This window comes from Puma concolor, chromosome B4, assembly GCF_028749965.1.
Source record: "Puma concolor isolate L17-30 chromosome B4, mPumCon1.1.hap2, whole genome shotgun sequence".
NCBI lineage: Eukaryota > Metazoa > Chordata > Mammalia > Carnivora > Felidae > Puma > Puma concolor.
The window spans coordinates 39,366,568-39,391,881 of NC_141673.1; the positions used below are offsets into that span (position 1 = coordinate 39,366,568).

Below are 25,314 nucleotides of genomic sequence, written 5' to 3' on the forward strand. Positions count from 1 at the left end.
ATATTTTAAGATGTATGCATCAGTTCAGTGGCCTTCTGATGGTCTGTCAACCCCAGGTTAAGAACTGTGGGATATGGCATGAGACTGGGAAAATGGAGATCAGTTAGGAAAGCAGTCGATATGGAGATCATGAAAAATCTTAGTGGAGGTCATCTGAACTGATCTTATGAAAGACTTTCTAATTATCATTAAATGTTAACATTTTTGTATTAGTAAAGCAATAATGTACATTATATAAATATTAGGAAATACCAATTTAAAACAGGAAAACATGTTCTATGGTACTTTTTTAAAACTTAGTATATCTACTATCCTTGGTTCTTATTGTTGCTCTTACATAGGAATTTTCCTCATTGGTTATGCATTTGGTCTTAATGATACCATCATTGCTTAACTGTCTTCTCTTTGATTTTACAGATTTTTGATTGGTCAGGGAGCACATGTAGGAGCTGTCAACAGTGAAGGAGATACACCATTAGATATTGCTGAGGAGGAGGCAATGGAAGAGCTACTTCAAAATGAAGTTAATCGGCAAGGTAATATAAAAGCAACCTAAATGGAAGAAATGTTTAAAACTCTTTTAGGAAGAATATGGTACTTGACTTTTTCAATAATTTTTGATATTGAAGGAGAAATCATAGTTTTAGTAGGAAAAAAATCACCTTCCATAACAATATGTAGTATGAGTCTATTTGAAAAAATAAATGATTCTCAACTGTACATCTTTTTAATACTGTTAAAATTGAAAAAAATATCATAAGGTGTAGGATCACACATAAAATTTTATGGTAATAAAAACTTGGGAGAGAAAATAGGTAAAGAGGGTAGGGAAATGCACAGGGTGAGGAGATACATTGCAAATTTAAATAGAGCGGTCAAGAAGTCCTCACTGATGAGTGGGTATTTAGGCTAAGATCTGAATAGGTAAGGGAATGAATCATGTGAGTCTGGGAAAGAACATTCCAGTTAGGAAGCAGCAAGTGTAAGGAGGGGAGGGTGTATGGTATATTTAGAGAAAGAACAAGTAAGCTAGTATGATTGAAGCAAGCAGCACAAGGAAGAGGCTGGAAGATGATGTCACAGAGGTAACTGTGAACCAGATCACATAAAGCTTTGTGGGCCATTGGAAGGACTTTGGCTTTTAGTCTGAGTGAAGTAGGGAGCCTGTGAGGAATTGAGGTAAAGGAGTGACATGATCTGACCTACTTTAGAAAGGATCTCTGTGACTGTTGTGTTGAGAATAGATTATAGGAGAGTAAGGGCAGAAGTAGGTGGTTATGATCAGACTTATTTTAGAAAGGATCTCTGTGGCTTTTGTGTTGAGAATAGATTGTAGGAAAGTAAGGGCTGAAGTAGATGGTAGTGAACAAAGTGAAGAGAAGAGGTTAGATTTTAGATGTATTTTGAAGGTTTGGCTAAGAGGATTATTGAGTGATTAAGGGGTCTGGTATGCAAGAAAGAAGGGGTAAATGAGATGTGAATATTGTGGGGGAAGTAGGGTTTGTGGGAAAAGTTTAGGGATTCATTTTCAGATTTGCCAAGTTTGTTTTGCTGATATTTAAGCAGTTGAATATGTGAACAGAGAGAGAGAGAGGCTAAAAATATAAATTTAGTAGGAGACATCAGTTTATAGATGAAGAAGGATTGTTTATGGGTAAAGTTTTGTTTAGGAATAATGAGTGTTTTAAACTGATGATGGTAATAGTTTTACAACTCTGCAAATATACTAAAAACCACTGAATGGTGTCCTGTAAATGGTGTATGAATTGTATCTTGAGATATAATATATAATATGTATATTTTATATGTATATATAATATCTTTATATATAATCTAGCAAATCCTTTTTTTTTTTTTTTTTTTTTTTTTTTGAGAGAGAGAGAGTGAGAGTTAGCAGGGGTGGGGCAGAGAGAGGGAGAGAGAATCCTAAGCAGGCTCCACCTCCAGCAGGGAGCCTAACGTAGGGCTTGATCTCACAACTGTGAGAATCATGACCTGAGCCGAAACCAAGAGTGGGACACTTAAGCAATTGAGCCACCCAAGTGCCCTGTAGCAGTTCTTTTTTTTGGGGGGGGGGGAGGGTATATAGTCAAAAAGTTAAAAGGAAGGTTTCAAAAGATATTTGTGCACCCATTTTTATAACAGTCTTATTCAAATAACCAAAAGATGGAGGTAAACCAGGTGTCTTTCGGTGGGTAAGTGAATAAACAAAATGTGGTTATGAACATACAGTGGACTATTATTCACTAAAAAGGAAATTCTGATACATACTGTAGTATGGATGAACCTTGAGGACATTATGATAAGCAGAAAAAAGCCAGTCACAAAAAGACAAATACTGTATGATTTCACTTACGTGAGGTACTTCAAGAGTCAGACTAATAGAAACAGTGAGTGGAATGATGGCTGTTACAAGGTGGGAATGGGGGTGGTTGTTTAATGGGTGTAGCATTTCAGTTTTGCAAGCTGAAAAGAGTTCTAGAGATGGGTTGCACAAAAATGTAAATGTACTTAACACTACTGAACTGCATACTTAAAATTGTTTATTAAGATGGTAAATTTTATGTGTATTTTTTTTTTTAATTTTTTTTTTTCAACGTTTATTTATTTTTGGGACAGAGAGAGACAGAGCATGAATGGGGGAGGGGCAGAGAGAGAGGGAGACACAGAATCGGAAACAGGCTCCAGGCTCTGAGCCATCAGCCCAGAGCCCGACGCGGGGCTCGAACTCACGGATGGCAAGATCGTGACCTGGCTGAAGTCGGACGCTTAACCGACTGCGCCACCCAGGCGCCCCATTATGTGTATTTTACCACAATTAAAAATTAATATGTATGGGGCACCTGGGTGGCTCAGTTGGTTAAGCTTCCACCTCTGGAATTTGGCTCAGGTCATGATCTGGTTCATGTGCGGAAGTTTGAAGTGCAGAACCTGTTTGGAATTCCTCCCTCTCCCCCTCTCTCCCTGCCCCTCCTCTGCTTGTACTGCCCCCCTCTCTCTCCAAATAAAATAAATAAATTTTAAAAAATTAGTATGTACTGCTAAATAAAATTAGTGTGATTTCCACCAAAATCCATTGTTTAGGCAGTGGTTAAATGAGTATTATCAAAAAAAGAACTCTTTTTTAACACCTTACTTTAAGGTGTTAAAAGTATGGGATATTGGTTTAGAAGGTTGGCTCGTGCTGAAGTGTCGTTCATCATGAAATAGAAGCAAAGGAGTAGAAGCTAAGTTAGTCTCTGATAAAGAGATTTTTATTCCTTGGGATTAGGAAAATTCGTAACTACTAAATGTTTAAAAAAATCTTAAGACACCGAAGCTGAGAGGGTATTTAAGTGCCTAAATATACTTGAGGCATTTTAACAAGCAGTTGAAGATCCCCTGGAGCCCAGGAGAAACAGGGCACACATTAGATAAGTAATTATAAACTGGAACTTGGATAAGAACACAGAAGAGCTTTTAACAGGCATGTTCTATTCTAGGCAGTGTTCTGGAATAATGGGATATTCAGGACTTGAGGAAGTTGGACAAATAGAGACAAGCATCACAACCTATAAAGAATACTACCTTATCAGCCCACCTGGCTGTGATGAATGCCTAGTTAGATAGCTCACCATTTCCTGTTAAACAGTAGTTAAATCTTTTTATACTAATATTAGTTAGTAATTATTATGAACTAGGAAAGGCATGGAGATGTACTGAAAACTTCTTGCCTTTGGTTTCCTTATATATGAAGGAAGCTGTTTGCAAAGACTAATTTTAATTACAGTGATTTCAGTGTTGATTAATGTGCCAGCAAATGTTCTGAGTGCTGGGTATTAAAAAATAACAGGGGCACCTGGGTGGCTCAATTGGTTAAGCGTCCCGACTTCGGCTCAGGTCATGATCTCATGGTTTGTGAGTTCGAGCCCACTAACAGCTCAGAGCCTGGCGTCTGCTTCAGATTCTGTGTCTCTCTATGAACCTGCCCTGCTCCTGCTCTGTCTCAAAAAATAATAAATGTTAAAAAAATAATAATTAAAATAAGAAACAGCAACAAATAAAGAAACAAGACAGTCTTTACTCTTAAGAATTTCACAGGATAGCAGAAGTGTCAGATATATAAACAGCTTCAAAATGTAGTGTGCTGTGTGCTAAAATATAGATAGGGACAAAATGTGGGAGAACAGAAAAGTCTATGAGTAACTACTTGCAGTAGTCAGTAAAGGTTTCAGATTGATGACATTTGAGAATGAATTTGCTTAGCAGAGAAAGGAGTTGGTGGACAGAAAAGGCATGTCAGGCAGGCGTATCAACATGTGCAAAAGAAAAGGAATTGGAGATATAGCATATGCAGAGAACACATGAGAATTGGAGTGGAGATAGAAAGTCAGAATGGAGTAGATGAGTAGTAGATGAGACCTGAAAAGATTGGGCTGTAGCCAGATGGTGAAGGACATCCATTTTATAGGCATTAGATGCATCCAAGATCTCCAAGAAGGAAATGAGCCTGATTAGATTTGGTTGTTAGTAGTACAGCTGATGGCACTTTGGAGGATGATTTAGAATGGGAAATACATTGTGGCTTATCTTCCTTGAAGAAGGCTCTTAAATTGGTTCTGCTGAAAGATGATAAGGACAAAGCAGTTACATTTAAGATAGAAAAGAGCAGGGCTGTCTTGATATTAAGGTAAAATTAAAACATTTTGATGAAGAATTGAATGTGGAGATAAAGGAAGAATTGAGGCCACTTGTTTGCCTCCTGAAGTTTTTAGTTTAAGACTTAGTGATAGTTAGGGGCACCTGGGTGGCTCAGTCAGTTAAGCGTTTGACTCTTGCTTTCAGCTCAGGTCATGATCTCGCAGTTCGTGAATTCAAGCCCCGCATTGGGCTCTGTGCTGACAGCACAGAGCCTGCTTGTGATTTTCTCTCCCTCCCCTGTTCACCTGCCTTCTCTCTGTCTCTCTCTCAAAATAAATAAACTTTAAAAAGACACCCCCCCTTAAAAAAAAAAAGAATTAATGATGGCTAAACTCATATGGGAAAATGTGGGACAAAGCAGGAACAGATTTAGAGAGTATGTGAGTTTGGGGATATATTGAGTTTGTGGCAGCAAAAGGACATCCAGATTACATTGTTTGGTACATTTTTGGAACTCAGGAGATACCAGGATGGAAAAATGTAAATCTGGGAGAATAATAGATGAGATGACCCTGGAACTGAACAGTGAAAAGCTAACGCTAATAAGTCTGATTATGTATGCCAGGAATTGAGCAATGGGCTTGATTTCATTTCATCTGCACAATTCTCAGAGATTACTACTACTATTACCCCCATTTTACAGATGACAAATTGAGGCTCAGTGATTTGCCAAAGATCATATGGGTGGGAAGTAAGTACTGTAGTTTAGTCCCAAATAGTGTGACAGGTATCTTGAGCCCACACTCTCCATCACTAGCATACTGCATTTTATTAAGAGTGTCTCCTAGAAGATACTTCATGATGTTCATTTTATTCATGTAATGGGAATACATGAATTTCTATAGCATAACTTTATTTCAGAGAAACAAAATGAAGGGATAGCTCTAATAATAGATTTTAATAATTTTAAAAAGAGCACCTTAAATATACCTCTTGCATTGATAAGATTACTCAAATTGTTTATCCTGCTATGTATTTCATATTTTAAATTTTCTAATTCTTCCAGCTCTAATTCCTCATATAATATATTTGATCAGTAACTAGTCATCCTTAAGGAAATTGCCTTTGACACTAGAAATGATTTGTGGTGCCCCACTGGCACAGTCAGAGCATGCAATTCCTGATCTTGAAGGTTGAACAATAGTTAAAAGTATTTCTGGTTTATATTTTAATGCAATTGTCTGTATTTAGCTTGGGACACAAGTCAGTCTTGTGTCTCTTAGCTGTGACCAAACTCCAGTTTATTCTTATTTTTTCTTACCAAGAGATTTGGCTACGTTTCAGTCTTACATTTACTGGTTTTCAATACTAGTGACAGATGTTAATCTCATCACTTTATTATATTATATCCAATTTAGTTTTGATACATATTGTTTTCATTGTTCAAAAATCTTGCATTTATAGTAGGTGGGCTAAGGACCAGGTAAATGCATTATAGGATTTTCTTTCTGTTAGACCATAAAGCAAGGAAAGAGAGCAGAATCATAGGCATTTAGAGCTGCTAGTGATAGCTGCTAGCGAAGCACCTGGGTGCTTACTTCTGATTTAAGCATTTCACATATATTAATTAAATCCTCACAACAACCTTGTAGGATAGGTGCTTTCATTACCTCTTTTTTACAATTCAGCTGAATATTAGCATAGATTTAAGTGTCTTGCCCCAAATAATAGAGCTAGTAAGTCACAGATAAGGGATTGAAACCCAGCAGTCTAGGTTCAATATCCGTGTTCTTAACTCATTCTACTAATATTCAAAGAAGTTATGGCTTTTTCAAGGTCACTAGCTACTTAAAACAATGGAACTGGAAAACAAGTAATATGTACTATAATAAGGGCTTCTTTTTTTCCTTCTTTCTAAATTTTAATGAACTAAAGCAGGGTCTATATCAGTAGTATTTAAAAAAAAATTTTAATATGACCGAAGAGTTTTTCTTTCTAACTAGATTTTCTTAAGCATAAGAAATTTCCCTTCACACATACTTTAATTTTAAACTTGAGTTGTTTTGTTTTTACATAATATTCATATAAGAGCATGATTTGGAAGCAGAAAAAAGGTAATTGCTTTGCAAGTAGCTAAGGATAGCATGAAATAAGATAAATTGAGAAAGATATTTTTTAATTTCAAGTTCAGAGGAAATTTAGAATAGTAAAAGATAATATAAATGTTCAAGATGGCAAAGACAAAAATGATAAAGATAATATAAGAGGTTCATGTTTTAAAAGAGATAGTAAAAGAATAAAGCATGAGGAAAATCATTTAGTAAAAAGGTTATATTTAGGGGCAGCTGGGTGGCTCAGTTAGTTAAGCAGCTGACTCTTGATTTCAGCTCAGGTCATGATCTCATAGTTCCTGGGTTCAAGCCCCATATCAGGCTCTGTGCTGACAGTGTGGAGCCTGCTTGTGATTCTCTCCCTCTGTCTCTCTCTGTCTCTGTCTCTCTCAAAATAAATAAATAAACTTTTTAAAAAGTTTATATTTAATGTATTACAGTTACAACTTTATAATTTCTTTTCTGAATAACAGTAGAAGGCATCTTAAATAAGATGGTTACAGGTCAGTAATAGTAGTAAAGTGTGGGATATAGGACATGGAGTAAGATGGTGATGAACTAAGATACCATCAAGAAGACAGTCTGAGATGGCAACTCAAAGTCTGAACTAATTGGTAAAGTGGTAAAGTGCTGGGTAAGTAGTGGTACTTGGTATAGTAAATATAAGACAGGGAGCAAGCAGACTGGCTAGGGAAATTGAGTTAAGATTTTAGCATGAAGTTTCAGATACCTATGGCATATAATTTTATTATAGTATTTGCCCATCTTGACTCTTTCTGTTCTCCAAGCACAGATAATCCAACTGACAACTTGATATCTCCAATTAGATGTCTGTTAGGGCATCTTAAACTTCACATTTCTTATATTTAAAATTTAGTTTTTCCAGTTGCTCAGGCGGAAAACCTTTGATTCATACTTGACTTTTGTTTCCTACATGCACACTAACAACAAATTGTGTTGGTGTACCTTGAAGAATCCAGAATCTAACCCCTTTACTAACCTTCACTGCTACCACCCTGGTTTAAACTCTGTCATCTCTTGACAGAATTGTTGCAGTATCCTCCAATTTGATACCTCAGTTTCTTCTCTTAACTTTTCAGCTTAAGTGATCCTCTAAAATTAAGTCAGATTATATCATTCTGCTCTTTGTTCTCATTACTTTGTAGACATCCTGGCCTTCTAAACAGAAGAATGTTCCAATCAGGCTTCTGTGTCGAGCCTACTAGGACTTCCCTCGGTCTGGAATGTCGCCCAAAATATATAGTGTACCTATCACTCTATTTTTGGTGTAATGTCACCTTATCAAAGAGACTGTTCTTTACCAAACCTTATAAAATAACAGCTTTTTCTCATGACCCTCTGGCCCTTTACTGTGCTTTATTTTTCTTCACATATGTATATCTCCTTCAATATAATGAGTTCACTTCTATCCCCAGTAAATCTTATAAAAGCACCTGACATCTAGTAGGCAATCAGTGCATTTTGAATGGGTGGGTGATTGGATAAATGGATCAATGAAAGAAAAAAGTCCTGACTAGACAGTTGGATACATGGATATGAATTACAGGAGAGTTCTTAGCTAAGGAGGTGTGTGGGTGTGGGGTGTGTGTGAGATTGTTTTTACTCATTTATTCATTATTTAGTTAGTATACATTTACTGACCCCTTTTAATTTGTGTTAGGTCCTCATCTAGACAGTGAGAATACAAAATTAAAAAAAATAGTATTTTTACCTTTAATAGTTCGTAGACTTCTGGAGCAAGACATACTATAAACACATTGTGGTATGTGTTGTTTATTAGCCGGCAGTTGAAGCTATGAGACAACATGAGATAATTTAGGAATTTCAAGATTATCTTTTCTATTTTTTTTGTCAGGATTTTTTTTAAAGCTAAGAAAGAAGTAGAGTGTCCTATTCCTTTTTGAATTCTTCCCATCTCAACCTAACTTCATGCTTAATAAATGCTTTTAAATGAATGAACATCTATATAACTTAGTAAAATTATAATGCTGATACTAATAGTGAAAATGAACTGTGCTGGAAAAGGAAAGAGTTTTATAAAGAATCTGTTTCAAAGTTTGGTAAATTTTAGATAAAAACAGGACCACCAAGTTGAAGTGTTCAATCAACATTTGTACTTAGTAGGGTAGAGTTTAGAGAACTGGCCAAAGCAGATAGATCGGAATTTAAGGCTTAATTATGTATGGGTTTTTTCTTAATTTCTTAAAACTAAAGGATGAATATACCTAAGGAAATATTCAAATTTTTTTTTAAAAGGATTTGTTGGTAAAAGGAAAGCCAAAATAATATTTGTGGGGTAAAAAGTAAATAATCAGTAGAGAAGGCTAATAAAATATCTACAGCTTTCCCACATTTTTTTTTTTTTTTAATTTTTTTTTTTTTCAACGTTTATTTATTTTTCGGACAGAGAGAGACAGAGCATGAACGGGGGAGGGGCAGAGAGAGAGGGAGACACAGAATCGGAAACAGGCTCCAGGCTCCGAGCCATCAGCCCAGAGCCCGACGCGGGGCTCGAACTCACGGACCGCGAGATCGTGACCTGGCTGAAGTCGGACGCTTAACCGACTGCGCCACCCAGGCGCCCCACCACATTTCTTTATTTAACTAGCTTGTTAATTAGCAGCCTATTTTTGAAAAAAATATACTTTAACTTTTAATTTTTATTTAAAACTTGATATCTTTCGGGTAATTTTATTTCCCACAAAGGAAGAACATTTTCTATAAAGAAAAAAATAAAAGCAATTTTTATTTTATCAGGGGTTGATATAGAAGCAGCACGAAAGGAAGAAGAACGGATAATGCTTAGAGATGCAAGACAATGGCTAAATAGTGGTCAAATAAATGATGTCCGGCATGCAAAATCTGGAGGCACAGCACTTCACGTTGCAGCTGCAAAAGGCTATACAGAAGTTTTAAAGTAAGTATTGTTTTTCATAGTCCTATTTCTACTTTATTTTTCTTATTTCATTGTTCCTTTTCTTAAGATACTTGCAGACATTATTTTGAAACAGTTTATAAAAGTTATTTAATGTCTATTTACATGAAAAAGAGAAAACTACCTTGAACATTATTGCTTTGTTTCTAAAGCCCTTTCTTTTCTCTTGAATTTTGATTATTCTACTGTTTTTTTCTTTGGTTGTAATTTCCCAATAAGTTAAAGCATCAGGCAACCATTATGTGTTAACTTCTGGGCTGATAAATTACTACAGAGTCATTTTGAGGTTCCCAGAGTGACTAACTCTGGTTACTGAGACTAAGAACAGTATTATGTTATAAACATATCAAATTCACAAAGTTTGATTCCTGGTGAGTATTTACATGTAATTTATCTAAAATGCAGTTTTCTTTTTACTGTGTAACACTGGGACTCAGAGTGCTTTTAGCATAATATTAAATATCAAGACCTAAGCAACTGAGATTTTACAGGGCTATATACTGGTCAGCAAATTTCATTGAAACAAAACTCCTTTATGTCACTATAAATTTTTTTGTTTTCCTTTTTTTTACTTCTGCAACGCAAAGGTGTTATCAGCTATATGAAAAAAATAATGCTGTGTGTAACTTTTATTAGATGTATGTGAAAGGAAGTAAGACTAGCCCTCGGCAAAATCTTCTACACCCTTTATATTATGTTTGACAAGAGTTTCTAATATCAGTCTGTTCTTATTCCCCCTGCTCAGTAAAAACAATGAAGTGTAAGTGGGTCAGCTATTCCCAAGTTCCTCCTTTTTTCAATCCCTACTTACTTCAATAACTGAAGCCTTCTAGAATAGTGAAGTTAACTTTTAATTACTTTTCTTGTCCCCCTGTGTATTTCTCTCTAATCCAAAATGTAGCAAACTTTCAGACCCCAATAGCAGGTCATGAATGAACCTTAGTGACTTGACAACAGCATTTTTTAAAGGAAAAATTGAAACCATTAAGAATATTACAAATAGTAAAGGTAATACTTTTTAAGTAGTAGATTGCACCGTAAAATAGTTTTCTAGACAGCTCTAAGGGGTCTTTGTAATTAGGTTATGTAGGCTCTTAAAATTCTTTGTGAAGATTCTCAATGTGGATTGGGATATATTTTAAACTCCTCAAATTAGTACATAAGACCATTAGTCATCCTCTTTTAAGCTAAGCTGCTACCATTGCTCCTCAGGCATGCATTATCCAACTATATATATCTAATTGAAGTTCTGTCATGATGTCTTAATGCCTACTTTGTTTCTGTTTAGATACCTTCATTCACCATCTCTTCAACTTGGAGGCAAATTCCATTCGATCCTTTGACTAAGTTCAAGGCTCTTAAGCCTATGAAAAAAAAAAAAACACTCAACCTTATTCATAATAGGTGCAGTTGAAGCTACAATGAATTACTGCCACTTTTCATCTATCATATTGGCAAAGATTAAAATGTTTGGCACACTGTTGGCAAGATTGGGGAAAAAGCACTCTCACATTACTGGTGAAAGTATGACAGTTGAGCAGATTTTATCAAAGTATCAGTTATTCTTTGGCTTAACAGTTAGCTCTACCTCTAGAATTTTTTTTTTTACAGATATTCTCACAGGAAATAAGGTATGTGCTAATAGCATTGTTTATACTAGGAGTAGGAGAATGTTGACTAAATTCTGATACATCCTTTGACTGGAATACTCTTGTACCAATTAAAACACTAATAGGTAGTGTTAATTGTTTTAAATTTTAGGGGCAACCGCTGGCTCAGTCAGTGGAGTATGGGAGTATTGGTCTCAGAGTGGAGGGTTTGGGCCCCATGTTGGGTGTAGAGATTACTTAAAGATAAAATCTCTCTTTTTTTAATGTTTATTTTGAGAGAGAGAAAGAGCGCATGTGTGCACGTGTGTGCACGTGCACACATGAGCAGGGGAGGGGCAGAGAAAGAGAGAGAGAATCGCAAGCAGATTCCATGCTGTCAGCACAGAGCCGGGTGTGGGGCTCGATCCCATAAACAGTGAGATCATGACCTGAACTGAAATCAAGAGTCAGATGATTAATTGACTGAGCCAAACAGACACCCCTTAAAGATAAAATCTTTAAGAAAAAATATTTTTTTGTTATTTGCTGATATATACATAAAATCTCTCTGTAAGGATCCAATCAAAATTAGTAATATGGTTATCTAAGGGGGGAAAACCTGGTGAACTGTTGGGCTAAAGGTCAGCAGTGGGAGTGACTTCCCTGTGTAGCCATTTAGTCTTTTTTTATTTTTGAACATTGTAAATATATTACTTAAAAAAATAAGTAAAAATATGTATATGACATGAGAAATAAATAGAAGATACTGGTTTCAAATGTAACCCTACCCATCACCCCCTCCCCCACAAATACATAACCCCTTGCAATTGAGTTTGATACTTTTCAGTTCTGTACTGCCATTACATCTTCATCACAGAACCTGTCTTTGAGGGTTGATTATTGTTTTACTTGACTTTCATCCTCCACTAGAATCTCCTTGAATATAATAAGTACAGTCTTATTTTTTTGAATTTATGTGGCCTGGCATATACAGAGAGCCGTATGTTTATGGGGAATAAATTGTAACTACCTTTCTGTCTTTCCTTTCCACGTAGACTTCCAAATACTTCTAATTTTTATGTTTCTCAGAATATTTAACATTATTATAGTTTCTGTTTTCTAATGGGAGATTATTTTCATTATCTTCCAGTATTCTGTCTCTATTAATAAAGTTTCTAATCATATATATGTTAATGGATTTTTTTAACTTAAATCTCTAGACTTCTATCTGTTAGCTTTGTTCTTTAAAAAAAAATTTTTTTTAACGTTTATTTATTTTTGGGAGACAGAGAGACATGGGGGAGGGGCAGAGAAAGAGGGAGAAACCGAATCTGAAGCAGGCTCCAGGCTCTGAGCCTGTCAGCACAGAGCCCAATGCGGGGCTGAAACCCACAAAGCACGGGATCATGACCTGGGCTGAAGTCAGATGCTCAACTGACTGAGCCACCCAGGCGCCCCAGTTAGGTCGTTCTTTAGATTGGTGGCTCTTAAATGTTGGTCTGCAGGCAGATGACACAGGACTTACTAAAAATATAGGTTGACAGGGCCCATCTCCCAACATGCTGTTTAATTGCATAGGATTGGGTGGAGCTGGGGAATCTTTTTTTTTAACAAGCTCTTCAGATGGTTTTGTTTTAGAATCAGAATTAGAAACAGCTGCATTAAATATTCTGAGGAAATAGGGTATCAATTTTTGAAATATAAATAAATGAAGGGTTATGTATTAGCTATCACTGCCACCTCTCGTAGGTAAAAAGAAGCCCTTCTCAAGCTCAACTTCTTGGAGAGTAAGTGATTTCATGAGTTATAAAGTATTTACTGTTCTTCTTTGTGCGTGTGAGACTGTGCTGTGTGCAATTTATAGACCCAATTTTTGTTCTCTGAGCTTAATTTCTAGATAAAATAAAGGTCGATGTGAATATACAGCTAGGAGGGCATACTAACAATTTATAAAAGTCTTTGCATTGTATTAAAATGTATTCCTCTTTTCTAGCTTTGTTGACAGAATATCTGCTTTTTACTGCTGCAGAAAAGTAGACTCAATCCCTTGGAATATTTGTTTTGCTTTGTTTTGTTCCTTTTTCTTTTTAATGTGTATTTATTTAGTTTGAGAGAAAGAGAGCACAAGTGGGGAGAGGGGGTAGAGAGAGAGGGAGGAGAGAGAGAGAGAGAGAGAGAGAGAGAGAGAGAGAGAGAGAGAGAGAGAGAGAGAGAGAGAGAGAGAGAGAGAGAGAGAAGAGAGAGAGAGAGAGAGAGAGAATCCCAAATAGGCTCCATGCTGTCAGCGCAGAGCCTGACTTGGGGCTGGATCTCCTGAACCATGAGATCATCACCTGAGCCGAAATTGAGAATTGGACCCTTAACTGACTGAGCCGCCCAGCTGCCCCTGCTTTGTGTTGTTCCTAGCAGACTGTCAGTTTCCTATGAAAATTACCCATGGTAGGTAGATCATTAAGTTTGTGAAAGCTTTCACAAACTAGTTCCTCAACTGCAAGACCACAGAAAAACTTCAAAAGAACTTTATTTGATCCCAGTATATATTTAGAACACATTTAGCCTGAGGTAATATATTATATGAACACCTGAAGGCATTCACTGCAATAAATCAGTTTAATATACAAATTGATCCAAGGGTTTTTGAGTTCACATTGAAAAATTACTGGCTTTCCTGTGAAAATTTCAATTACAATTCATATTAACAAGAATTAATCAGTGTCCCACCAAACCATTACACTTATTAGGAATTAGTTAAAATGAATGCATTATTATGGCAGTAATTCAAGATCCTCTTTACCAGTGTTTTCTGAGAATTCTTTTCTTTTTTCCTAGTTAATTCATTGAAGGGAAAAGAGATGGGAACTAGGAAAAGAAATATGTCACAGATTTTTGTTAGCTTGCATGGTATAAAGCTGTTGATTGTGTTTGCTCACATTTAGATTTTTTTAATGATCATCTACTTCACTATAATTTCTTTAGGCTTCTAATACAGGCAGGCTATGATGTTAATATTAAAGATTATGATGGCTGGACACCTCTTCATGCTGCTGCTCACTGGGGTAAAGAAGAAGCATGTCGAATTTTAGTGGACAATCTGTGTGATATGGAGATGGTCAACAAAGTGGTAGGCCTTTTAAATATATTTTAAATATTTAACTTTTGGAAATAAGTGTTTTGGAAGTCTCAAAAATATTGCAATGTAAATTTTATAATTATATTAAGTTTTATGAACCATACAAAACAACATTTTATCAGCCATTTGTTGGTTTTTATTATTAATTAAGTGTTTCTCAGCTACCTACAAGGTGGTTTTGACCTTGTTCCTCAAAGAAAGAAGTATTACTCTTTGAGTAATCCTATTACCATATGCAATAGAGTAGATTTGGGTACTTCAGAATTCATAAATTAAGAAAATTTTGCTTTTCTCTGTGAATGTTTTCTCCCATCACTATGGGTTAGAACACATACAGAAGTATATTTCTATTTCTTTTTAGCTGGTGGTCTTGACAGCTTGCTTACAGTAGCTTTTTAAATGGCTCGGACAGTGAGGTCTTAAAGCAGGTGAGAATATAGAAAACCCATAAAGTTTTATTCCAGATAAAATTATTGAGATGTAACATGTAGTCTCCTAGTTTTGCAGGTGAGAAAACAGTTTATGAGGTAGAAGATTCACTTAATATCACCCAATTAGGTAGAGGGAAGGAAGGAGTGAATATCACAGAAGTGTTTTTTACAAATCATGAACTGATTCAGGTTGTCAGATTCCTTACTAGATTAGGGTTTTTTTTTTTTCTGTACTCCCTTCCAAGCACTGTCAGTTACCAGTGTCACCAGTATTCCTACTAGTTTTCCTCCTATTCATATTCATGATTCTTATCATATACCAACAGTTGCAGAGCTCAAGACACTTCCTCTAGTGAGCTTGATTACCTTTAGCTTCCATAGAATATCCTTTATATATTGCATTTTATAGGATAATGTGGTAGATTACTTAGCAGAGGTTCCTAAAACGATCTCCTCTTTATTCAGATGGTGCCATCTGATCTATTGTGTCCATTAACATAAGTGCTGGTGCTGATTACATTCTGATAACAGCAGTTTCTACTTGGGAATCTGCAAAGGGAAGAGAGCAAAAATGATAACCATATGCCCAAGATTTCCCCATGGCTAAGTGTTTGGAAGTTGAGGTAGTTAGTGGAAATTCATGTTCTAGTTGCTGACATAAAGTGATAAAGAAGCCCTCTGAACTCCTTTCATATATATGTACTTATATATGTATTTTATATATGTATTTAGATATGTGCTTTCCACATATGTATTTATATGTACTTATATGTGCTTATAAATGTATTTTCATATATGTACCTGTAAATGTATTTTAAGTAAGAAATGTGCAGGCAAGAAAGTCCTAGGAAGTGGTGAAAATCTTCAGGGAAGTCAAGAGAAAAAATGTTTGAGAGCATAAGTATAGTTTTGCTTTTATACATAAGTATAAAAGTCTTCTATCTGAATTTTTAGTCAAAACTTTGATAATTTGCCCTTTTTTATTTATAACAGTTTTCCGTTTTGTTATCAGCATTAGAAGACAAGTAAATGTTGATACTATTTAATTTTAAGTATAAAAGGCCAGCCAATTTTAGTTTGACAATTCATATTTCCTCTCCTTCCATGTAGAAATTCCCCTAGCAGTTGGGATTTTTCTGAAGAAATTAGTAAATATCTCTTATCTTCTAATCTCTTTTCTGCATTCCTGTCTCTCTCCCAAACAATGTCTCTTAAAGGCCACTTGTCCACTGACATGGGCAGTGCTGATAATTGGTTCATTCATTGATAGTGGCCTCCAGATAAGGACCAGGAGAGAGAAGCTTATTAATGGAAAGGTTTTCTGAGAACATTGTATCATTTTCTAGTTTAAATACGTTATTTTTTGGTAGTGATACATAGACAATATATATAGTATGTATGAAAAAAGTTATTTTATCTTGCATCTGTTCTATAAGTGTCTAATTCCTGTGCCCTCAGTTTATCATAATTATGCTCTAGGAGAAAGACTGCATATAAATCATTTTGCTTTATCTCTTTTTGTTTCTATGTTACTATAGTAACGATTTCTTTTTTTTCTTTAAGTTTTTTTTTTTTTAATTTATTTATGAGAGAGGAAGAAAGAGCACAGGCGGGGGAGGGGCACAGAGAGGGGTACAGAGGATCCGAAGCAGGCTCCTTGCAGGCAGCAGAGAGCCTGACATGACGCTTAACTCACAATCCATGAGATCATGACCTGAGCCAAAGGCAGACGCTTAACCAACTGAGCAATCCAGGCGCCCCAATATGATAGCACTTTCATCCTGGATTTTAATGTATTATCCCCTCATTTCATCTTTTCAGTGTATCTTTATATGATCTTAAAAGAATTAACGCTTCATAATTTCTTAGAGTTTTATAATTTTAAACTTGTTTTCACATATATCATTATCTAATGCTATCCTTTTAAACAACCCTATAAAGTTATCTGAGTTATGCAGATTTGAGAACATGATCAGAGAAGTTGAGTATTTTCCTAAAGCCCTAATAATTAAGTGTAATTAAGAATAATTTACCTGCTGTGTTTCTCTGCAGTTTTTACTTAGTTTTTTTATTTCTCATGCTTTATTTTTCCAGATACTAACTCAAGAGTTGTAAAAACAGGATTTTAAAATTTTTATCAAAATTGGATTTTTCTTTTAAAATATCAAGCTTTTAAAGACTTCTTTTGATAGTGAGGAGCTACCTAATATATACAGCATTTTAAAGACCTTTATGCCATAAGTATACCCAAATGTAAGCTTTTTGTGGGGTGGGAAGGGAGATTATATTCTACAGTAATGGAAGTTATTTTTACAAGACTTAATTTTTTTTATTTTAATTTTATAATTTTGCCTGTGTGAGTTAGGCTCTCTCTGTTATCACTGGCTACATTTATTTATTTATTTATTTATTTTTTAATTTTTTTTTTCAACGTTTTTTATTTATTTTTGGGACAGAGAGAGACAGAGCATGAACGGGGGAGGGGCAGAGAGAGAGGGAGACACAGAATCGGAAACAGGCTCCAGGCTCCGAGCCATCAGCCCAGAGCCTGATGCGGGGCTCGAACTCACGGACCGCGAGATCGTGACCTGGCTGAAGTCGGACGCTTAACCGACTGCGCCACCCAGGCACCCCTACATTTTTTAAAACTATGTCATATTTCATGTTTAATCAAAATTAGTCTTTATTGTGTAATCCTGCTTAAATGAATTTATCTTGTCATTTGATACCTTTTTCAGTACTTATAGATTGAAGATTTTTAGTAGATTTCTTAAAATGATATCAGAGAAATGTAAATATATTTTTACAACTAAACTTTAGAGTTTAGATGAATTCTTTTTTTTTTTTTAATTTTTTTTTTAATGTTTATTCATTTTTGAGACAGGGAGAGACAGAGCATGAACGGGGGAGGGTCAGAGAGAGAGGGAGACACAGAATCTGAAACAGGCTCCAGGCTCTGAGCCGTCAGCCCAGAGCCCGATGCGGGGCTTGAACTCACGGACCGCGAGATCATGACCTGAGCCGAAGTCGGACGCTTAACCGACTGAGCCACCCAGGCGCCCCAGAGTTTAGATGAATTCTTTACTAATAGAAAATAAAATTTTGGTAAATGTGTAATGTAGAAAATGCAACAAATCAAGGCACCTGGATGGCTCAATTTGGCTCAGGTCATGATCTCGTGGTTTGAGTCCAGCATCAGGCTCTGTGCTGAGAGCTCAGAGCCTGGAGCCCACTCCAGATTCTGTGTCTCCCTCTCTTTCTCTGCTCCTCCCCTACTCACACACGCCTCTCTGTCTCTCTCTCTGTCTCTCTCTCTCTCTCTCTCTCTCTCTCAAAAAAAAGAAACATTAAAAAACTTTAAAAAATGCAACAAACCATATAGAAAATTTGAAAGTCTTTCTACATAAAAGTGGGAGACATGTTCTTATTTTTTTTTTTAATTTTTTTTTTCAACGTTTTATTTATTTTTGGGACAGAGAGAGACAGAGCATGAACGGGGGAGGGGCAGAGAGAGAGGGAGACACAGAATCGGAAACAGGCTCCAGGCTCTGAGCCATCAGCCCAGAGCCCAATGCGGGGCTCGAACTCACGGACCGTGAGATCGTGACCTGGCTGAAGTCGGACACTTAACCGACTGCGCCACCCAGGCGCCCCAAGGGAGACATGTTCTTAAATAGAGAGTTTGGTCTGGTTTCTTTAACTTATTTGTAAAGACATTTCCTCTCATTTTAACTCATAAATTATGTCTTTATATTTAAAGATTTTAAATATACAGACTTTATAAATATAAAGATTTTTCTTTTGCTTCCTTAATGTTTTAAAATAATTATTTTACTAGAATGTACCCAAATATTGTCCCTTTTGAAATATTAACTAAGATGTTTTTCTAATTGGAATTTTCTCTTTATGCAATTTTACAATGATTTGTAGACAGTTTTTTTGTTTGTTTGTTTGTTTTGTTTTGATAGCTGTCATCATAAAGATTTAAATGAATAACAAAACTGCTTCTGCTGTTAATGGACACAAGGATTTTTTTCCCGAGTTTATCTGAGCTTATTCTTATTTTCTGTAAAGACAATGGAGCAGTAGAGACTGAGATTCTGTTCCCACTTTCCCTTCATTACCTGCGTGAGCTTGAGCAAATACCATATACTCACAGTCTAGGTTTCCTCATCTGTACAGTTGGAGCCATAAAGCTCGTCCTGACTACTTCACTGATTGTTGTGAAAATGAAGAGAGATCACACTTGCAGAAGTAATTCAGTTAGAATAAGTGAGGAAAGAATGAAGAGTCCTGAAAATTAGACTTAAACAGTGGCTCTAGTGTGACTCTGGTAATTTACAGATGTATTACAAACTGATTTATTAAGTAGTAGTTTTTTTTAAGATTGTTTTCTTGATTGAGTCTTACTTTTTCATACGTCATCATTATGCTGTCTTCAGTTGCTTCTTGGTTACTTTGAGTGATTCTGCTTATGTGTGCTACTGTTAGTTAGCACCCCGTTAATGAAGCATAGATCCAGGTCATGTTTATAACTTTACAATTGGATAGCTTCATAACTGTCCTATATATTATTTAATGAGCATGGTTAAGTTGAGGGGTGTGCTTTTCTGAAATTAGAAACTTTTCTCTGTTTATAGCCTGCATTTTACTCCAGTTTTTATTCTCTATCAGCTGCTGTTTGCAAAGTAGACTCATTTATCAAGGGAGAAAGTGAAAAGAAAGGTTAGTAAGGTGATCCAATTTCTTATTCTTATAAAGGAAAATTCCTCAGTTACTAAAATAACCCCATTGCATTTAACTGCTGCTAAAATTTAATTGCAATTCAAAAAAATTTTTAAGGTGCAGTATTTCATTCATGAGAAGGGTTGATACATACTTAAAACGATACTTAAAAAAGAAGCCACTGTGTTACTTTCACCCAACATGATCTTGAAAACAATTTGCTTAAGAAGCATAGCATGTGTAACATTGTAGAACTATGTAGAACAAAGAAACTGTGATATAGCAAAATGGATTAACGTGTCTGTATTTCATATCTAAAGGGCACCTTCAAAATTTGAGCCACTTTGTTTCGGAGCCATTTATTCTTCAGGACTTTAATTCTTAGCATTTAATACTCAAGGTTGAAAGCGGGGGAGTGGGGGAAGATTTATCAAAGCTAAATCTGTCTCCTGGACTGAGTGGGGAAAGGCTAGATTGCCTCTTAAATTCCTGCTGGGAAGACTTTGCAACAAGAAAAGGCAGATATACAAGTGTTTTTGAACCCTGTAAATTTTAAATACATATATTGCTGTATCTTGATAAAGTAGCATTTCATGTACTTTTATGATATACTTCATAGACCGTATTTTTTATTTTATAAACAGATCATGGAAAACCAGCTCAGATATTGGGTAGCTTAATACTTCATTTTATAGTGCCAGAAAATGTAATTCCTATCCAAGTAGGTGGCAACATCCTAATGTTGTTACAGAATTGAAGGTTGTACGTTTGTTTTTTAATGGAAGAGTTTATGTAATTTTAGAACTTATTATCTACCAATCTGGTTTTGTTGTAGCTGTGAGACCCCTGATATGAAAGAAATTTCAGTTGCCTTTCAGAATGATATATTTTCTAGTTGAAAAAAAAAGTTGAATTTTCTTCTGAGAAAGGATCATATATTGGCCAACATATAAAGTAGAATGTATTCTAAATAATGAACTTTTTTGACATTCTAGAAACCTATCCCATTCAGTTATTATTATAAGGACAGATGTAGTCAACTGGAGAAAACCTTACTATGTTTGGTCAACAGCTCTTTGAAATTTTCTTTTCCACAGTGAATAAAAATAGATTGACATATGTTCATCTGAACTAATTTTGAAACTAAGTCATACCTGTGGCTGGCTGAACTTTAAGCAGTTTAGAAATATATGTATATATATACATATATATATATGTGTGTATATATATATATACATATATATATATGTGTGTATATATATATATGTATATATATATAGTTACTGTAGCAAGACTTTAATTTTTATGGAGGTATCTAAAAGAAAAAAAGCCTCGAAGGGTTAAATGTGGAATTACCACATGCCCCAGTAATTTCACTTATAGCTCTATCCCCAAGAAAATGAAAACATATGTTCACTCAAAAATTTGTACACATATATTCATAGAAGTATTACTTGCTAAACAGCAGAAAGCAAAAGCAAATGTCTATCAGCTGATGAATAGATTAGCAAATGTGGTATGCCGTGCAATGGAATATTATTCAGCAATAAAAAGGACTGAAGTAGTAAGTACTACATGCAGCACATGGATGAAACTTGAAAACATACAATGTGAAAGAAGTCAGTCACAAATGATTTTTTGTGTGAGTCCATTAATATGAAATGTTCAGTACAGGCAAATCTGTAGTAACAGAATTAGTGATTGCCGTGGGCTGGAAGGCTGGGAAGAGGGATGAGAAAAGTAAGGAGGTCATTTCAGGATGATGAAAATATTCTAAAATTGATTATGGTGAAGGATGTAACATTCTGTGAATGCTAAAAACAGTTGAATTTTACACTTTAAATGACTGTATGGTGAGTCATATCTCAGTAAAGCTGTTACCAAAAGTAAGGGGTGGTGTATCAGCTGCTTTTCTCTCACATGGGTTTCTCATACATCTCTGTTAAGTCATATGCTGTTGTATTACTACATACATAACAAACTACATATGTAACAAATGTTTTCTAACTTTTCTGTATAATTATACAGAGTCAACCAGAGGTGTTTTATAGTTTGTTGACTTTTTACCATTACCAATCCTCTTTGTTTCCTACTTAGGGCCAGACAGCATTTGATGTAGCAGATGAAGATATTTTAGGATATTTGGAAGAGTTGCAAAAGAAACAAAATCTGGTATGTTTGATGAATATCTAAATATTATCTCTATTAGTGAATTCTTCTAATTAGAATTCTTCTAAAGCCTTAACTTTCAGACAGTTAAAGTATTTTTGTGATGTTTTATGCTTTTGGTTTAAGTTAGTCCTGTCAGTCAAACTAAATGACAGTGAAAAAGAGTAAAGGAATAGTGGTAGTGTTCAGTCTTTTGTATTGCTTATTCCCATTTCTCTTATCTCCCTTTCACAAAATGAATACTTCTGTAATGTATCTACTCAAGATAACATGTTTTTGTAATTTCATAACAAAGTTTGCTTAGAAGAAAATCTCAGATCTCTAAAATAGGCCCTAGATATTGAAGAAGTTATGTAAGTAGGAAACATTTTTAAGTAAAATATCATCAGGCATATTAAGTGGCTGATGGAGCCTGACTTTTTCAGTGATCTAACAGTGGAGAGATCTAAAAAATTCAACTTTGTTCTTCACGTAGCTTTTTAACTATCTAGTCCTTTTTATTCTTTATCCAAGCTGCCTTCCCTCCCCTCCTTTTTTTCCAGTTAAAACTTAAATCTTTTATTTGTTTTGGGTTTGTTTCATGTTTGAAAAACTACTTTATTTTAAATTCTGTATTTTACTCATTAATACCATTTTAATACTATTCTTATTTTCCTTTGCATAACTTTTATAAAGCTCCATAGTGAAAAACGGGAGAAGAAATCTCCATTAATTGAATCAACAGCCAATATGGACAATAATCAGTCACAGAAGACCTTTAAAAAGTAAGTAAAATATTAAAGTCACTTTTGTTAATGTCATGAATGAATTGGCATCATGGCCATGAACGTGATTATTAGACTTTGTGGATCTGAGAAAAATTAACGTATTTAGCTTTTTGTGTTTATACTCATTTGAAAGCTATTTTCTTTGCACAGCAAAGAGACATTGATTATTGAGCCAGAGAAAAATGCATCCCGTATTGAATCTTTGGAACAAGAAAAAGTTGATGATGAAGAAGAAGGAAAGAAAGATGAGTCTAGCTGCTCTAGTGAAGAAGATGAGGAAGACGACTCAGAATCAGAAGCTGAAACAGGTAAAATTTGAAGCATAACTGGATTTTCCATGAATTTTGATGCACTGTAAAGTAAGGTAAGATCAGGCTTTAATTTTGTAGCTTTTCTGATTGACTTGCTACTTGTTCAGATACCTGAGAAGCCAGTAAATTACCTTTCAGGGAGTGTTAAAAACTTGAGTATGGTTGTGAATTTATTGTCTAATGACCTGGAGGCCCTTACTCGCCTCTATGTTTTGTTTTGTTTTTTTGCTGACCTGTATTTTTAGATTTGAAGAAGGTGAAGATTTCCTTAGGATGGTGCAGGTAGAGTGTAAATGGGTTCCCAACAATTAACTAATGCTCCTGATACTTTTCTGAGGCTCAAAGGTCCAGAAAGCTGGTCCTGATATCTTCCCAAATATTCCCTAAACAAGAGTAAAGTTTTAGAAAGCTGAGACTGAATCAAGATAGTTTCCTATGGGATGTGGGGAGATTTGCTTTGTTTAGAGAAATTTTGAAGATACAGGAAAGTATACCTTCATATTCCAACTACCAAGAATGAACAGCTATTGACTGTTATATTTGCTTCAAATTTTTCTTTTAATAAAATTTAAAAAGTTACAGTTGTCTTTAACCAGGAGCCCTAATCTACTTCCCTTTCCTTTCTTTCCAAAGTCAGTCACTATCTTCAGTATTTTCATTTTATCTTCCAGTCTATTTTTACACACTGACACATTCAGAAGTAATTACCAGATGTTTTATAATAATAAATAATAACTTACTCTGCATCAGCTAATCACTCAAATCTTCTGAGCACCATGAAATTCCAGTATTGCCATATTTGAGTTGTATAACCTGCCGTTTTAACATGTAAATTTATCACACACAAAATATTCCATTTCCATTAAGATGTTTTGGTCAAAGAAAAAATTATGGCTTAGTCGGTTAAGTGTCCAACTTCGGCTCAGGTCATGATGTTGCGGTTGGTGAGTTCGAGCCCCGCGTCAGGCTCTGTGCTTGCAGCTCAGAGCCTGGAACCTGCTTCAGAGTCTGTGTCTCCCCCCTCTCTGCCCCTCCATGCTCATGCTCTGTCTCTCTCTGTCTCTGAATAATAAATAAACGTTTAAAAAAAAAAAAAACAGGAAGAATTATCATTATCAGGACCTAATGGTCATCATCGGTAAATACAAATTAAAGCCCTAAAATTTCTTGGGTTCCTTATATTTCCTCTAGACAAAATAACAGTTTTAGATCATTTTATTTTTACTCACTGAGCAAAATATTTCCTCTGAGAAAATGTGGGAAGCTAAAGTTTACTAAATAAACACATGTCAAAGAAGATACTGATTACCTTTGTCTCATTAAAAGCAAAATGTTGCAGGGCACCTGGGTGGCTCAGTCGGTTAAGCCACTGACTGGCTCAGGTCATGATCTCCCAGTCTGTGGGTTCGAGCCCTGCATCTAGCTCTGTGCTGACAGCTCAAAGCCTGGAGCCTGCTTCAGATTCTGTGCCTCCCTCTCTCTCTGCACCTCCTCTGCTTGTGCTCTGTCTCTCCGTCTCCGTCTCCGTCTCTGTCTCTCTCTCTGAAAAAAAATAAACACTAAAAAAATTAAAAAACAAAAAACCAAAATGTTGCTAAGCAGATAAAGGCCAGCTTTGTCGCCAGGTAGTGTGTGTGTCTTATTTATTTAGTTATTTTTAATGTTTATTTTTGAGAGAGAGAGAGAGACACACACACACAAAATGCAATCAGGGGAGGGGCAGAGAGAAAGGGAAATAACAGAATCTGAAGCAGGTTCCAAGTTGTCAGCACAGATCCTGACGAGGGGCTCAAACTCACAAATCGAGAAATCATGACCTGAGCTGAAGTCAGACACTTAACCAACTGAGCCATACAGGTGCTCCATTTGTTTGTTTTAAATTCCTTTTTTTTGAAATTTACTAATCCTATAGGAAAATTATTTTTTGGTAATACACAAAGAGTTTTTTAGTTATATAAATGGCTAGATTCTATTCCCGAGGTATATAATTTTTAAATTTATTGCTGTCATATGGCTGGTCAGGTGAGTCAGCATATCTTTTGCCTTGGTGACAGTCTGGGTAAAATTGGAAACTAAAGCAACAGGTAATCACTGAATATTATAATTCATTTTTATAACCTGCTAATTAAAATGTTTCTAATTATAAAAGTAAATTATATGAGAATGGGCATGCACAGTGTTTAAGAACACAGGCTGATTCATGAGTGTAATTGTATTTGTGGTTAACTTATTTAATCATAGATTTCTCCATAAAAATAGGAAAATAATACTTTATATGGATACTCTATAAGAGTGCTTCATAATAAATGCTAGCTTTGCATAATAATTTTATAAAATTCAACTCTACTAGTTTAAATATGATCAATATAAATGCTTACTTAATACCATTTCAGTTAAATTTGTTCTGTTTCCCTTATTTTATGAAAACTAGGAAATGAAATGACAGCATTGATATTTAAATTCACTCAGATATTTCACAAGTTTTAAAGTTATTTTTATACGGTT

At 35.3% G+C, this 25,314-nt stretch overlaps 1 protein-coding gene across 11 annotated transcripts in view; it reads left to right on the forward strand.

The window, feature by feature from the left end:
• PPP1R12A (protein phosphatase 1 regulatory subunit 12A) overlaps positions 1-25,314 on the forward strand; it is a 160,409-nt gene that overhangs the window by 73,930 nt on the left and 61,165 nt on the right. For all 11 annotated transcript variants that reach the window (XR_015253468.1, XM_086712745.1, XM_086712740.1 and 8 more), the window contains exons 3-8: positions 418-536; positions 9,510-9,669; positions 14,253-14,397; positions 21,660-21,734; positions 22,407-22,495; positions 22,649-22,806. Coding sequence is in view for 10 of the 11 variants with exons in the window: in XM_086712745.1 (XP_086568871.1) it covers positions 418-536; positions 9,510-9,669; positions 14,253-14,397; positions 21,660-21,734; positions 22,407-22,495; positions 22,649-22,806 (746 nt within the window). In the remaining variant the exon portion in view is untranslated. The remainder of the gene's footprint in view (positions 1-417; positions 537-9,509; positions 9,670-14,252; positions 14,398-21,659; positions 21,735-22,406; positions 22,496-22,648; positions 22,807-25,314) is intronic.